The sequence below is a fragment of the Fundulus heteroclitus genome, chromosome 22, assembly GCF_011125445.2.
Source record: "Fundulus heteroclitus isolate FHET01 chromosome 22, MU-UCD_Fhet_4.1, whole genome shotgun sequence".
Lineage (NCBI taxonomy): Eukaryota > Metazoa > Chordata > Actinopteri > Cyprinodontiformes > Fundulidae > Fundulus > Fundulus heteroclitus.
The window spans coordinates 33,220,649-33,237,064 of NC_046382.1; the positions used below are offsets into that span (position 1 = coordinate 33,220,649).

At 45.3% G+C, this 16,416-nt stretch overlaps 1 protein-coding gene across 10 annotated transcripts in view; it reads left to right on the plus strand.

Moving 5' to 3' along the window:
- Nucleotides 1-1,455: 1,455 nt before the first annotated feature.
- ccdc88ab (coiled-coil domain containing 88Ab) overlaps nt 1,456-16,416 on the plus strand; it is a 69,497-nt gene continuing 54,536 nt past the window's right edge. For 9 of the 10 annotated variants that reach the window (XM_036126067.1, XM_021324467.2, XM_036126069.1 and 6 more), the window contains exons 1-3: nt 2,093-2,155; nt 2,247-2,347; nt 12,617-12,725. In XM_036126067.1, coding sequence (XP_035981960.1) covers nt 2,093-2,155; nt 2,247-2,347; nt 12,617-12,725 — 273 coding nt within the window. Of the gene's footprint in view, nt 2,156-2,246; nt 2,348-12,616; nt 12,726-16,416 lie in introns of all 10 variants that reach the window. The other variant, XM_012878383.3, reaches the window with a different exon arrangement.

The following is a 16,416-nucleotide window of genomic DNA, read 5'->3' on the forward strand; positions in this document are numbered from 1 at the left end:
TGAGAGAAGACCTAATCAGTTACAGACGTTATTGTACAAGTAATTGTTTGTATAAGCACAAAACTCTGACAAGGATCAGCTCTAGACTTTTAGCCTTTCAGCCTGAATATTTGAAGGTACAGGACCAGACAAGCGTATCGTTAACCCAGCTGAAAATGTGGAAAAGCCTTATAGCTCAAGGTCTTTATTGTCATTTCCATGTTAACATCTAAACAAAATTCATGCCTCAGGCCCCGCAGCATGCCTAAAAACACAGATGAGAATTCAATTCAATTCAGTTTTATTTATATAGCGCCAGTTTAGCACACATGACATGTCAAGGCACTTTACGAAGTCAAATTCAATCAAATCATCCAGACAGACTAGTCAAAAAGTTTCCTATCTAAGGAAACCCAGCAGATTGCATTGTATCTTGACTTTCATCCTGAAAGAGCGTACAGTCACGGTGGACAGTGGAATTACAATAGTCCAGCCTTGAAGTAACAAATGCATGGACTAGTTTTTCAGCATCACTCTTGGGCAAAATATTTCTAATTATTGGCAGTTTTCCAGAGGTGAAAAAGGGAACATTAGAAACCTGCTGTTTAATATGACATGTCTTGGTTGAAAAAACACCAAGGTTTTTTACTTTGTTACCGGAGGCCAATTTAATGTCATCCTGATTAAGCGGTTCAGTAAGAAGTTTATTTTTTAAGGACTCTGGTCTAAACATGACAACTTCTGTCTTGTCAGAATTTAAAAGCAGAAAATTTAAAGTCATCCAGGCTCTGCGTGCTGAGTCACTATTTTCTGGCAGCCATGATTTATGAAGAATAACACATTATTCAGTACCTGCTTTATGGAAAACTCATGCCTTCACTATTTTTGAATAGTGGCTGAGAGAAATGTCCGTATGTGGGACTTCAAATTTGGACTTCTGAGAAACAGAAAGTCGTGCGTTGCAAGTTAGAAGTCTCCAATCTTTCAGAGTGAGATTATGCGGTTTATTTAATGTTTTTTTTTTTTTTTTTTTTACATATCGTGCACTAGAGTGCCAATGTCCGCGTCCGTTCGTCTTGTGCAGAGTTTCCCCGCCAGGGGTCAGTACCATCCCTGCGTCCCCTAATCTACAGTACTGCAGACAAAGAGGGCAATAATGATAACCTTTATTTTTGCCTGATTAGAAATTAAACATGCTGATAAACAGCCCTTTCCTGTATGGGCTAAAGTTAGACAGGAATCGGGTTTTTATTTAGAAAAAAAATGCTTCGTTTCCTTTTCACCCCATCCTGTAATAAAAGCCTAGTAAAAAATGACTTGCATGATAAAATGTTGACTAAGAAGTAGTCCTCGCCAATGACTCAGAGGAAATGAGACGGGGAAAGAGGATGCTTTGATCCATGCCCTAGTTTTCTTAGAGCGGGGAGGGCGGAGGGAGATGCTCGGTGAGCAGGGGAGGCGGTTCTTCGTGTCCTCCACTCATCCTCTCTCAGCTCTCCCCGCCTCACTCGCTCGCGGTGCTCGGCGTCGGTTCGGGGGGAGCAGAGACGGCTGCACACGTCTGGAAGTCACTTTAATGGTCATATACGAGAAGAAACCCGGAGGACCTTAAACACCACGACATTTTTTTCCTCCCCTACCAACCATATCTGCCCGGCTGCAGCAGGACACCAACCGCCTCGGATGAATATCCCGGTGCTGAAACCTTAACGGTCCACATTTAGCTTACCTGGCACAGGTTCGCCGCCTCTGACCGCCTTTCCTGTTCCGCGCTAGCAGAACCTGGATGACCTTACATCCCCATTTGGGTTTATTTATTCATATACATATATGTTTCTTTCCCATTTTGAATTTGAAAGAAAAATGTGATTCCCCGTGTTTCCCGGGGAGGAAGCCGAGCCCCTTCGTTGGCATCTGACACAGCTGTGGGTCGTGTCGTGAAGATTAACGTCGCTTTTCCTCCGCTCCCCTCCCCTCCAAAGGAACCGCTCTCCCCGGCTTTGTGTTCAGCCCCGAATAAGCAACATGAGAGGAGCGTAACCAGGCGCGCATCTCGCTCACGTTTTCCTCCCTCCTCGCACATCTGCGGAGAGATAAAGGGTAAAAGAGGAAGATGGAAAACGAGGCTTTCACCCCACTGCTGGAGCAGTTCATGCTCACGCCTCTGGTCTGCTGGGTAAGGAAGGACCCCCGCTTTAATAACCCCATTCCCCCACGAATACACCGCTTATTATTATTATTTGACTTTATTTTATTTATTTTTACAGGTGAAGAGTGTCGGGCACTCGACAGTGACCGACGGCAGCCCGTTGTCGGCATACGTGGAGCTGGTGGACGGGATTTACCTGAACGAGATCATGCTGGAGATGTAAGTGACGTGACAGGAAGGGAGACGGTCCCATCTGGCCTCTCTCTCTCCTGCTCTGGCCTACATGGAGGGGACAGAATTAGCCAAAAACCAGGCCATGCCAAACTAGCTCTGCTGCCGGCGCGTAGCACAGTGGCCTTTTTTATTTTGTGTGTGTTTGCGATTATTTACGTTGCGGCAGACGGGTTAAAAATGACGCTTAACCCTCAGGGCCTCCTCCTTCTTCTTCTTCTCCTTCTTCTTCTTCTTTTTTTTTTTTAAGGGTCACCCCTCTGCGCAAGTCAAACAACTGCGGCACAAAGGGACCCTGTTTTGGGGATGCAGTGCATAGTGTTGGGTTTGCTGTTTCTCAGCTGTTGTGGAGATGCAGTAGTCAGTATTTGAAATGCTGATTCAGATTTTTATTTGCACACACACACATAGGGATTATAATGCATATAAAAAATGTGCTGCAGGTTCAGAAAACGAAGGAATTACACCATTATCCCAGTTTATGCGTCAAAGCAAATCTTCCTGACCCTTTTATGCACATTTATAGAGAGTGAAGCCTAACGGATGAGAAAAAGGGGAGATCTTTTTATTTTTTGCTCCACACAGACCAACCTGTAGACCACCGGCCGGGTCCGATCGGGGGGAGCGGACAGATTCTGATGTGTGTCTGATCGATCCCTGTCTCTCAACAGAGACTCCTGACAAAGGCCGCTCTGTTTCGGCTGCAGTGAGAGCTCGGCGCTGGCAGGGAGTGTCTTGATATAGGCTCCTGTGGTAGAGATTAGACTCTTCCTGGTTCACATAGTGGATGATCACTTGGGTTTGATGAGGAGAACCTTGCGTGGCCTGCCAATCTGATGGGAGCCCATGAGGCCGTGTCTGGCCAGCTGATTGCTGCGTCTCTGATCCGCGGAGCATGGAGGTGGCACGCTGCTTCACTTCCCACCGCTTTGTTGTCTTTTTTTTTATTATTCTTATCAGCCCACGCTGTCGTTTGCAGCAGATCTGAAGATACCCTGCTCCTTGAGGTGCCCCCCCCCCCCCCCCCCCCCACTGCTGTGTTGCAGATTAGTCTGCAAATAGTAGCCTTAAGCATGAGAGCTACCAGTATCTGCTAATAATCTGTGCTGGAGATTAATTCACGCTAGCTATGTAGGAAGACCTAAAAGCACATGTTTGTTTGGTTTTTCTGTGCAGTTAAAGCAAAATTAGACCGACTGCTCTGTTTATCGGTGCTGAGGGACGTATAGAAAAAGCCCGACCTGTCTCTATCCGCTCACTGAATTATGCATCTGGCATGAGAGAGGAGACGGATTTCCACTCCTTTGTCTGGCTCCAGGCTGCTTCATCCTGCTATTAGGATTTGTCATATTTTTTTATTTTTATTTTCCACTAATGCCAGGCTTTCCACTGTCAGCACTTCATCCCGCTTCCCTAGTCTCGAAGGAGCGTTCAGCCGCGGCTTCTCCCAGTCGAGGGGGGATTGTCACTTCACAGGAGGGGATTACGCGCGGCACGTCTCGCGTCGCCTTTCCGTCAGCGCCAGTCAAAGTCTTCCTGCCAGCCTGGCCGGATTTACCGCGCCGTAAGAGGATGGAAACTCGTTTGGTAGAGGAGTCAAAAGTAGCGCATGGGGAAAATAGAAATAAGTTGAATTAAAAAAAAACCTTCAAAGGCACTATTTAACGTTTTCCTATGTTTTGATCTAAGGCGTTTGAATAGAGGCGCTTAGTGCCGTGTTGACGTCGGAAGAAGTGGGGTTATTTTTTATTTTTTTTAGGGTTACATGCAGTTTGGGAAAGTATGGAATTGGTTTTATTGTTTTTTAAGGTGACAAGTGTGATGGGGGAAAGAGTTAATTCCTCAACCCGTTGTTCAGAAAACTGTCCAGTGTTGAACCACCGTCCGTCTTGGTCCATCTCCATAAAGTCTGATAAAAAGAAGAGACTTAGGCAGGGGAGAGTATGAAATGTGAGTGTGAAAAATGTGCAAGAAGAAGCCCTTGTTTTGAAGAAGAAAGCTGATGAAGCCTACTGGCTGTTTCCTGTCATGTCTCCATCCGTCGCCTCCTTCCTCAGTCCTTGACCTCCCGCTGCTCCGGCCAGCGGTCTCCTCAGTTTTAAACAACCTCCTCCGTCTCATTCTCCAGTACTTGTTTTCCTCCTCCTCCTCCTCCTTCAGGCTCCTCTGACTGCCGTTTCCATGCAGAAACATGTTTCTTTTTTTTTTTTTTTTTTTTTTTTAAGCTTCAGCTGGACAAGTCCATCTTGTTTACACGTAAGCTCCACAGAAACAGAGCGAGTCGCTGGTATTTTCAGAGCATTTTTCTCCCCCCTGTGGGACCAACGGATGCTGGCAAGCGGAAGGATTTTTTGGGGGAAGGGTGAGAGGGGGGGGGGGGCAGAAACGGGGGAAGTGTTGCCAAAATTTAAAGGACAACAACCTCTGACACGACGTTGCACGCTGACGAAAGACGAGAGAGCGGCTGATCTGGGGGAAGTTATGACGGCAGGCCCCGCCGACAGCTCCTCAGCGCTCGCCTCCAAGGTGAAAACATGTGACCTGGTGAGAATCTGAGTCGCCGCCTGCAAATATTTGCCGTGTGAGGGGAATAAAAACTTTGTGTGGATGGGTTTAGAGCTGTGGGAGAGGACGGCCTGCACTGGACTGAACTCTTACTGGCTTTGGGTCCGGCCTTGCAGGATGTCAGGGAGCGCCTGTCATAGGCAGCCCTGTGTTTGTGGGGGAGTGTGTGTATTTATGGATGGAGGGCTGTTTTTCTTTTTTCTTTCATTCCCTGTGCGTTTGGTTTGGGGCTGAGGCAGCTGTTGGTAGTCGTCTGGCCCAGCCGCCGTCCCACACAAAGGGCTTCAGTGCTGGGTAGAAACTTTGTTGGTTAGAACGCTCTGAGAAGAACCACGGCTCACAGACTGAGCTCTCCTGTTTGTTGAACCAAACGAAGTAGTAAGAAATGCTTCCTTCCAATAAAGATTCTTACAATAAAACTAGTTTAGGGGTGCTAGGTAGATTTTTTTTTTCCATCGTACTGGAAGAACCGGCGTGGATAATTAATGGAAACCATTTGGTTTAATCATAGCGTACCAAAAGCCCAACCCCTCTGGATTTTCTCCTTCTCTCCTGTTGGATTAGGGGGTTTCTGGTTTCTGCAAAAGCTCCTATTTATAACACCGAGTCCAGCGCTTACATTTAATAATACAGTAATATACAGATTTGACTCCCTCAAAGTCAACAAACTATAATGTATTCCCAAAATACAAAAGTATTTACGCTTGAATGTTCTTATTTAGGAGCATAACTGGATATGATCATGTAAGCTTTCCCTGATCTAGTCGTTTTCTGGCTGCGGTCGTCGTCAGGACAGGACGGGGGGGGAGCGTAGCGGGCGACCCCGGGATTATCTAACGGCTCGCTGACTGACACCCAGATGGCACCGGGCCCCCCCCCCCCCAACACTCCCCTCATCCTGGCGTGACTGACATCATCCAGCCAATTACATCGCCTCCGCAGCGCTGCCAGACCAATTAGCTTTCCCGCCCAGCAAGAAGGCGCCAATTAAAGTTTGAGCTACCGCGCGTCTGAAATCTGCTTCCTTGGCAGTTCTGCAGAGCAACGCCGGCCCTCTGGCCCCCTCCGTGAACTCTTCACTCTGTCGTCTTCAGCCTGTCGGGGAGACAATCGAGACTAATCCATGGAACAGAGAGGTTTAAAAATGATGGAAGTTTGGTTTTATTTATTTAGCTCTTGTTTTGTTGTTGTTGGCCTGGAGATCTACTAAGCAACGCGGGTCAGCAGCGCTCTTCATCTTAGCTCGGCGTTAACCCGTGCCGGCCCACAGCTGATGCTCTCTGCAGAGCTCCTTCTCCCACCGTGCTCCCGTAGCCATTACTCCAGAGTTTTCTCTCTGCACTGATGCGTTGCTGGATCTCTGGTCTGTGTCGTTTCACTTCAGGTGATGATTGTACACCGCAGCTCAAAGTTTTTCCCCAGACCCAATAGGTCTCTAACTGTGAAACGTCTCCCTTTCATGTTTTGTCGATGCCATTCTCTCGTCAGTGGGACGACACCCTTCTTTAGGAGTTATCTGACTAGTCGGCTTCCAGTTGTTGTTTTTTTTTTTTTGGGTGGTCGTTCGTACTATTCTTAAATGTGACTGCCGTCACTCTTCTGTCTGAACGGCTCAAAACCGCAAAGGAGACGTCACACAGCAGCGCTCTGTTTACTGAAGTAACGGTGAATGTAATTGTTTCTAGGAGTCTTCAATAAAGGAAAAAAACCTTCAAATATATAAGTTCAACTCCCAGTTGAATTGTTACTGAATAAATAAGAAATTTGAGCTCTTTTAATGTTAGGAATCCAAAGGTTGCATCGGGAGCACCAACAGTAGAAGCGCAGAAATGCGTCACGTTTACGTCGGGCGCACATGTGCGCTCGGGTCAGTTTGCCACGTTGGGAATAATTTGATCCTGACAAACGTTTCAATGCGCTCTGATCGGATTATCAACCACCCGTCTCATTCGTAAAACAATCTCTTTCCGATCGGCTCGTTTACACGCCGCATTCCTCTGGGCCCTCTTTATTCCGACTACTTTTGTACAGGTAAACGTAGCTGCTGATCTGCATCTCCACGTTCTTAAAAGCAGCAGCGCTCCAGCTGCAGGTTGCTCAAGTGCGAGCGGCCAGAACTGACAGAGGCTATGTTCACACTGCAGGTCTTAATGCTCAATTCCGATTTTTTTTTTTTTGTGAAATCCGACTTTTTTGCATGTCCGTTCACATTTCCAAATATGTGCGACTTGTATGTGATCCTCTGTGTGAACTGAATGCGTTTAACCAAAGTGTCCTGCATGCGCACTCGAGGACGCGATGACGTCACACGTAGCAAGAGTCCTCAGTGTTTGCGGAAGTAAACGTGGATTATAATGCTGCCGCACATTTTGCGGTCATTAATTTATTTTCTAACCGGACCTTTCCGTCCACTGACTGCTCTTCTCATTGTAGTCCACTATGGGTGTCGTCTTTCTTCCTGCTTCTGCATAACAGGACGCAGAATAGTGACGTTTGTCGAGTATCGGTGACATAAAGGTCGGATTAATGCGACCCGGCTGTACAGACACAGGTCGCATTTGAAAAGATCAGATACGTATCAGATTCAGGACCACATTTCCAAGTGGCCTGGGTCGCATTTGAAAAAATCTGGTCTGTGTTGTTCAGACTGTCATGAAAAGATCGGATCCAGGTCGCATATGGGCAAAACAATCAGAATTGGGTCACTTCAAGCTGCAGTGTGAACGAAGCCAGAGACTCCTGGTTAGGGGTCGGAACGCCGTCAGAAAAACTGAGCTAAAGTGCGGTTGCAAATGATTTAAGCACAGGCATTAATGGTTAGCTACGTCTCTGACCTGAAAACAGCCCTCTCACTGCTACTCTCATCTTTCTTCATTCTCTCCTTTCATCTCCATTCAACCCTCACTCAAACTCGACCCCCCCCGACCTTTAATGTTGTCTCTAGTCTTCATCATTGCCACTACTTCTTTTCTCTTTGCATTTTCCTCTTTACTGTCTGAAGCAGGGTCTAGCAGACATAGTTCAGATTCTTGGGCTGAAGCAGGGAGCCGGTCTTATCTGCTGCTGGGTGTCTGTCTCTCTCTGACTGCTGCTTTCTGGACAGGGGAAGCCTCTACAAGAGCTGGCTCTTCATCTCGCATCCTTTATAATCATCCCTGAGTCATGCCAGGCTCGTTGTGTCTATATTAGCAGGAGGTTGTGTGTGACGTCTGTCAGGAAACGGCAGCTGGGACCTTAAGGGGGGAGAGGGGCTGACGCACAGTTGCAGTAATGCGAGTCACGGTGAACCTCATAACCAAGAGGATGTTTGATCTGCAGTAACATCTTTTGGTTTTCCTTTTGCTTTGTGGCGCCATGCAGCGCAGAGGCACCTGCATGTCTTCCAGGCATGGACTCCACAGGTGAGGTTGAACGGTAGCGACGCATTCGCTTTAATTGTTTAACTTTCAGATTTCCAGTTAATCTGATTCCATTATCCGTTTATTTGCCAGTGCCGCTTTTTGCAGTTTATGCCGAATTGACACTTTGTCCATCTGTTCCTAGCTTCACAGCGGCTTAAGGGACGTGTAATCCCTCCCCTTGTGCCCCTCACAGACATTTGCTATGAAACATCAGCAGGATTATTGTGTTCCTTTAACTGCAGCTTAACATTGAGAATTAGCAGCACGATTGTAATAATCTTTAACCAGGTATAATATTTCTGTTCCACAGAGGGAAAAAGTGATTTCATAAAAGGACTGCAACCTCTGTAGGAATAGTTTCTAGGATTCTAATGTAGGTAATTCTGGTTATTATGTAAGATCCTGACTGAACGGGCAGAAATGAGTCCAGCTGCAGGTCCTGCAGATGCAGCGGTGAGAGGAGGAACACTAAGGGGTCCCCTGCATCCATAAATGATCAAGTCTGCATCAATCTTTTGCCATTTTTACGTTGCTTGGTACACGACGTCTTTCTGATGCCGACACGTTTTAGGTATAATATTGGTAAACAAATGTTTGAAAAAAAAGTACTTATGTGGGCTCTAATGCATCTGAACCAAAAGGAGACTATTTCATTAAGAGACCCCAGCAATAGAGACGATCTGGGAAATAGGGTAGTTTGCATTAAGTAGAACTTTTTAGTACTGGTTAGACCAGTTTTACCCTTCAGACCTCAGATGTGAGTCCGTATTCACATGATGGCATCAGGCAGTTGCTGATTAATTGGCTGCATGTCCGTTATGCAAATGTCCCGTCGCACCTCATCCCAAAGGTGCTGGACTGGTTACTTTTCTGCCGGTCTCCGCGTGTTATGATGTCCAGAACTTTCCGACGTGAACTTCCAGCATTGATGGTAAAAACGGTGCCTCCCTTTTAAGGAGGGAGTGTTTGCACGCAGGTTGAGTTCATCCTAGAGTCTCGTACACGGAGACGAGACACTAACCCTAACCTCAGGAGGGTTAAAATATTCTGTAGATGTGTTAACAGAAATGGAAAAACAATCCCATTTCCAGGGGCTTTGGTCATGTGCTCGCTGCTCAGGGCCTTGGAGCAGACTGTCTGACACCATAACCACGCCACTTTCAATCTACTTACACTTGATAAAGAGGCTGGTGAGTGCATGTAATGGTGCTGACTGCGGTAGTCTCTTGAACCTGTAAGATTTGACCTGGAGGTGCCATTATTTCCCCTTTCCATTGACGCTTACAAATTAATTTCACTATAAAGCTTATTTCTGTATGCACTATATTTTTCCACTGGTTTGCCCACTAATAAGAGACATTGGTGTCATCATTTTTGGGGTATATGTTAAAAGATAGATTTGAGATGCTGGTCAAAATTTTAAACCTCAATCAGACCTTTTAGCGAGTGTCGTTTTGTCCTCTTCCGTTACATCGGACCCGAGCCGGCTTAAACGCATCTCTGTCCGTGTTTCCTTGCACCGTCGGCGGGCCAAGCCCACACTGGCCCGCTGTGCTCGGGACAGTTCAGCGTTTAATCCCCAGCTCCGACACGTGGCCAAATGCAGCCCGCGTCCTCTTTGTGTGTGTGTGTGTGTGTGTGTGTGTGTGCGCACATTTAGGCCGCGTTCTGTGCATGTGCGTGGCTGCCCAAGCTGAGCCTGATTCAGCCTGTCATATATAGGTTAACACTGCTCCATAACCCACTCAGCCAATCAAAGGCAGAACAAGGGAGGAGGAGGAGGAGGAGGAGGAGGAGGAGGAGGAGGAAGCCCAGCGGCCCCAGGGTCTGAGGCTGCGGTGAGCGCGGACGGCACCAACGGCTCGTCTTGCTGAAGAGTCGCCTGCCGTCATGGCCGTCGACCTGGCCCTGGCTGCCTGTCCCTAATCTTTCTGTGTATTTAAAGTGTTCGGTTTACTGCAGCAGCAGGATTAGGAAGGGGAGGTAACGGGCGTGTTTTTGACCGCCGTCGCCGTTTTAAGTCGCCGTATTTACTCGCCTGCTCCTCCGAGAGGCCGTCAGGCCGCCCCGGCTTGGGGAGGCGTCAGCCAGGTGACTTTTTGGCTCTCTTCCTGTGGCTGCCGTGTTTTCAGCCGACTGCAGCGGCCACGACGGAATGCCATTTTTCTCTGCCACACACCTCCCACCCTACATTACCCTGCTCGCCCTGATAGGATTAGAGGGTCCTCTGTGATTTTAATTACCGAGTTAAATAGACCCCCTACAACGGGCTCGCAAAGGGCTGTGTGTGTGTGTGTGTGTGTGTGTGTGTGTGTGAAGGGGGGGGGGGGAGTGGGGAGGTCACACGAGGGTTCATTTAAACCAGAATTAAAAGAGCCCTGTGTTCTCCAATTAGCATAAACGTTTGTCTGCGGATATGAGGGTGGAGGCTGACCCGAGGCTAACTGACACGCACAAAAATTAGCCGACTAGATCACATAAAAGGGCTTTTTTTATTTAGAACTTGCATTTCTGCCCTCAGTAACATTCTTTATCTTAAATGTTTGACCTTTAATAAATTAGAGATTGCTGATTTGACTGCTGAAGTTTTTTTTTTCTTTTTTCCCAACTTAACCTCTTTTTTTCTTTTTCTTTTTTTTAACAATGGTTCATTTATTTAGACCTTAGATATTTACTACTTGGAAAATATTTTGGTATTCATTATGAGAACGAGCATGACGGTTACTGATTATAGGTTTCTACTGAGTGTTGAGAAAGATGCTTTTAACACCAACGGTAAATGGCAACACACAGGCTGGTAAAACAGATCAGACGGCTACATGCAGTGTGAGGCATGTACATGCATGACTTGTCCTTTGTTGCACACTGCATGCATGCATTTCTAAACAATCTGAGCCCCCACCTCCTTCACCTCCTTCTGTCTGAGGAGGACGTTCCTGGCATTTGACCCCCTAAAAATAGGTCATCGGGTCTGCATGTATCGTCGACCGAGGTTCATATGAAACAGAAAAAACTAGAAATCTGGAGTACATGGGAATTGTCAAACTAGAGGAATCCAAGGGAAATCTCCTAAACTGCGGAGGATCTGTTTCTTTCACAGCACAGAAAAGATGTTCCATGTTTTTCCCCCTGCACTCTTTTTTGTTTTGACAAGAAGGCAAATCCTTGCATTGTTTCAGCTGTGTCCAGCAGCCTTTTAGACTCAGTTATATATATTTTACATTAGATTACATGGGCATTGGATTCTAATGGGCAGCTGAAGCACGGCTGCCATGCCTCGCAGCAAGAAGGTCCTCGGTTCAAAGCCAAGCCTGGGTTCTTTCTGCACGTTCTCCCTGGGCAGGAGCGGGTTCTCTCCAGGGACTCCGCCGTCCTCCCACAGTCCAAAAAACACGACCATTGGTCTGTCTAATTTGCCCTGTAGGTGTGTGTGTGTGTGTGTGTGTGTGTGTGTGTGTGTCCTGTGTTGCCGCCCCCGACCCTGCACGGATAAGAGGTTATAAACAATGAATGGATTCCACAGCTGCAGTCTAGATTTATTAAAAGTATACATTCTTGTGAGATTTAATGGTCCTTTTTTAAATCTGTATGTACACGAAGCAACGTCATGGTCAACAGAAAGTTTTTAGCTGAAATAATTAAATAAAAAGATGAAGCACATCGCCCTGGGACCTCAGCTCCTTTTAATATCTCCTCCACATGATAAAATCAGCCTGTATTACTTCCTAATAACTTCCTTGATTCTCCAAAGCGTTGGCAGGTCTGCGCGCTGTCAGCACTCCCGAGGGGAACAGTAAATATCACACTAAGCCTCGTAGTTTTCTCTTAGTAAACCTCAGCCTTTAACTGGTCATTTCATCTAGCTTAATGCATCTTCTCTTGTGAAGGAAACGCACAATCTGAACATCTCAACAGGAAAAAGCCCTTTTCACACGCCGCATTGATGCCGCTTATATACGGGGTTTTAGAGGCAGTGAAAAATTTTTTACTTTAGGATCTTAAATTGTCTGAGACGCATTTAGACAATGGATTATAGTTTAAGTGTTTTATGTTTTAAAGAATGTGTCTGGGCCATTGGTATTTGTTAAGAACCTTAATATGCACGCCAGAGAATTTGCTTCGGGGGGTCATGGGAACCGAGTCATGTGTATAGAGGTCATAAAATGACTGAGAATCACTTTATTTCACCAACAGATTTCCTCTCCGTACCTGAAGTGGTTTGAAAGAAACAATGTCTGTTTTAGATAGAAGCAGTCACTCTTCTAACACCATTTTGTTGCCTTCTATCCAGAAATCCCAAAACTACGGTGCAGAGGACCAACAAGAAAGTAAACAACGACCCCACGCTGCGCATTCAGAACCTCTCTATTCTCATCAGGCAGATTAAAGCCTACTATCAGGTAACATGCTTTTCTTAATCAAAAGTTCTGTTTTCATGTGCACGTCGAGGTTAAACAGTTTTTTTTGGTTGCATATCTCTGTGAAAGATAAAGGACCTGGTTGTATAAGTCACATTTCATTAGGTTTTTGATCATTTAGGGTTACAGCGGAAATACACACGTCAAGGGAATCTGCCGTCTAAGCTTTTGCTTAAACTACACACGTTTTCATCCACAACTCGGATGACTCCATACATTTGAACAGATGTTGGGAAATGTGAAGCCCAGATGCTGCAACACGTCCATGCTTCCACTGAATCTCTTGTATTGGCTTCAAATCTTAAATCTGCTGATGCTCAATTTCTTTGCAGGACAACGTTCCTTTCTCTTTCTAGACGAAGCTGACACTAATCTGGATTTAGTTTATTGCAGAAGTTGTTGAGACTAAATGACATTAAGGAGGATGTTTGATCATAACTGAACATTTACAAGACAAACTTGGCCTTTACCCAGAAGTGAAAACGAGATGTTCTCAGTCCTGTCTGAAGAGGTTTTATCTTCTAATCTGCCTTTCTTCGCTTCACAGACTTCAAAACATGTTGGTTGTTGTTATCACTACGGTTGATCTTTAATTGATATGAAAGAAAATAATTGCTGCAGTTTCCTTTTCATCTGAACTAAAATAAACTACACAAGAGGAAATATTAAGAAAATTCTTCACTAGATTTCTTTTGTGAAGAACGGATCAAACTTAACAAGTGAGCCATTTAAATCTGTTTAGTGAACTGATCTCAAGTACAGAGCTGTTGATTCGGCTAAAACATCTTTTTATTCTGGTTTTGCTGTTTGTTCGAGTTGAAATGAAAGGACTGGAAGATTGTTTTAGATCCCCTTTACATTTAAGTCAGTTCATTTTTAATTTGCTTTTTATATCCTCAGTTATCAGTTCTTAAAAAAAATCAAACTACCTTTTGCAATAATTACTCAGACTTGTCTTGAAGGATGCACAGCTGAGCAGATTTAGGGTGGAGCGTGTCAGTGCGCTGATCAGTTTGGACCTTTTGCAGTGATGCACATCCAAATTCAGGTCTGATGACGTTCCTGTGTTTTACTTTTAGCACTATATTTCAGATTGTGTTATCAAAGTGTAAATCTGCACTTCTGCCTTAAATTCATCATGTTCAGGAAAAACAGTTGTTTGTCAAGGTCGGCCTGGCTTTGCCGGTACATGTAGCAGAACTGGAGATGATATCAGTGAGGTTATGCTTGGTGCCAGGTTTCTGTGAAGTCCAAAGCCTTTGTTGGCTCTGAAACGATGGACCCAGTTGGGAATATTTTTATCTCTTATGAATGGCCTCCCACTCATTGGTAATTTCATAAGAGATAAACTTTGCTGTGACTCTTTGGCTTGATGTGTTTCTTGTCCTGCGCCTGTTCTGTCTTGCCTAGAAGCAATGCCAGTCAGTTTTTTCCTACAACTTCTCCGTAAAAGCAACATTCAAAGCAAAATGTTGCAACCATCCATCAATCTGTTAAAAGAGCTCGGCAGCTGTTTATAAGAACCAGATTACTGTGACCTAGCGGTCAGTGGCAGTAGTGTGGTAAGTTTAGGCAGTGGGGCCAAACCCCAGTCCTCCAGGGCCAGTGTCCTTAAAACCTTCAGTCGTGTCCCTGGTCCAGCGTACCTTAATCTAGTGAATAATTGGGCTTCAGCAGGCAGTCCACTTCTGAGGAGTCCTGCTAATGAAAGATTTGGTTGTGGTATGCAGAGGCAGACACACTTATCAGGACACTAGCCTGCAGGGTCTGGAGTGGGATTCCCCTGAGGTAAGGCGTGCTGTCATAACCAAGCAGGTTTATTGACAAAACCACAGCTTGTAAAATATTACGCTTATGCATTTATTTTATGTGTGCAAACAAAGTTGAGGTAGTTACAGATATTTCAAATAAAATAGGAATGGCAAGAAGACATTATGTCGTCTTGCCATTCCTATTATGACATTAATAGTATGTTTAAGTACACGGATAACGAGCTTTGCTCTACAAAATGAAAACCATGGCTGTTTTTTAATAATTTAAGGACTGGTGTTGAAATCAGCGAAAAGCTATGCACTAACACAGTGAAGCGTTGCGTCTCGTTTGTCCAGTGTATATGTGATGTCCATTTAAATGAACAAAAGTATTATGAGGGATAGCAACAGAAAGGACCACATGAACTTCTGTCGTCGCCAGTGCCGTTTCCCTAGCAGCAGCAGTGTGAGTCGGGGTTTGCTGCAAACCAGAACTGGATCAGGACCGCCACCAGCACCGTGTTCAGTGTGAACCCGGGGTTAAGGCCCCGTCCAGACGGAGCTGGGTTTGGGCGCATACGACGAGCTTCTTGGTCAGTTAGGGGTTGCCATCAGCATGAAGCAGCCGTGAAACAGAGTACGTCTGAAACCGGCTCCCACAGTGGATCCTCCGTAGTGACACCCCTATTTACGGCTAATTTGACTTCAGGCGGTTTCATCGTTGCACTCAAACCTTTCTGTGCAGATGTTTTAATTCGGCTTTGTTCGGCTTCGTGTGGATGTGGCCTCTGTTTACCACAGGAGGTCTAATGAAAGTCCTCACTGGTCAGGTTTGTCGTCGCCATCATGATTTGTGTATATTGTAACTTTGCAGGAATATGAAAATATAAAGGTTCTGGCACAACTATTTAATTATTGCAATTATTACATGCACTTTAATTTAGCCAACTAGGAGGTTGCACTATGAGCTAAAAACGATTTAGTGAATATTATTTTGCTCAAGTCCAGTTTTTAAAGCAGTTCTGGAGTTACTAGTTCAGCTTTTGGGTCTACCAGCTGATTTCAGAAGTTTGTCATGTATAGCAGGGAAAAAAAGAACAATTGGCATCCTTAATTGTGTCTAATTGAATCATTTGTTCTTGTGTTTGATAAATGGCAGCAGAGAAATGTCTAAACATAACCGGGGCCGTCTTGCGACCATTCAGCTGTCAATTTAGTATGCTCTCAGATTTAGGAGGACATTATGAACCAACAATGAAGCGCTTGTTCGTCTGTGACGTTTGATTAATCCGGCCTGTTTGTGTCTGCAACGCCCTGTTGACCTTCAGGTCACACTATTGTTCTGCCACTTGTCTGTAGGCCTTGCCTGACAGAGACCACCTATGGGGGTTTAAATCCCTCGCTGTGTGTTCGTCTGGCCCCATGATCGCATTTCAGAGACCTCGCTGCTCCCTAAAGGTTCCTTGACTCAATGTAATTGAGAATGTTCTTTTAAAATGCAGACTGCTTTGATATCAAGTAGATAAATAGAGGAAGATGATGAAAATGTGTTCATTATTTTAGAATATGCGTTCCTATGAAGCTTGTTCCTCATATTGAAGTTAATCTTTGAAAATAACTCATAAGCTGGTGTTAAACTTGCTTTTCAGTAAGCACACATTTCTTTATTAAACATATTGTTTTACTGGATGGATGTAACATTTTTACTTTTTAAACGGCCTTGTTTTAGCCAGCTGAGCGGCAGTACGCAGCAACAATCAGAGGAGCAGCAGCTCTGCATTACTTCATGCTCCGTTGAGCCTGGTCACTCCAGCTCAGTCTAGGGCTTTAAAGCAGTGAAATGATATCGTGGAAAAATGGAGCAGTTTGCAGACCGGAGCATTTTAAAAACTCAGCACAGAGAGCAATAAAACCATTTCTGT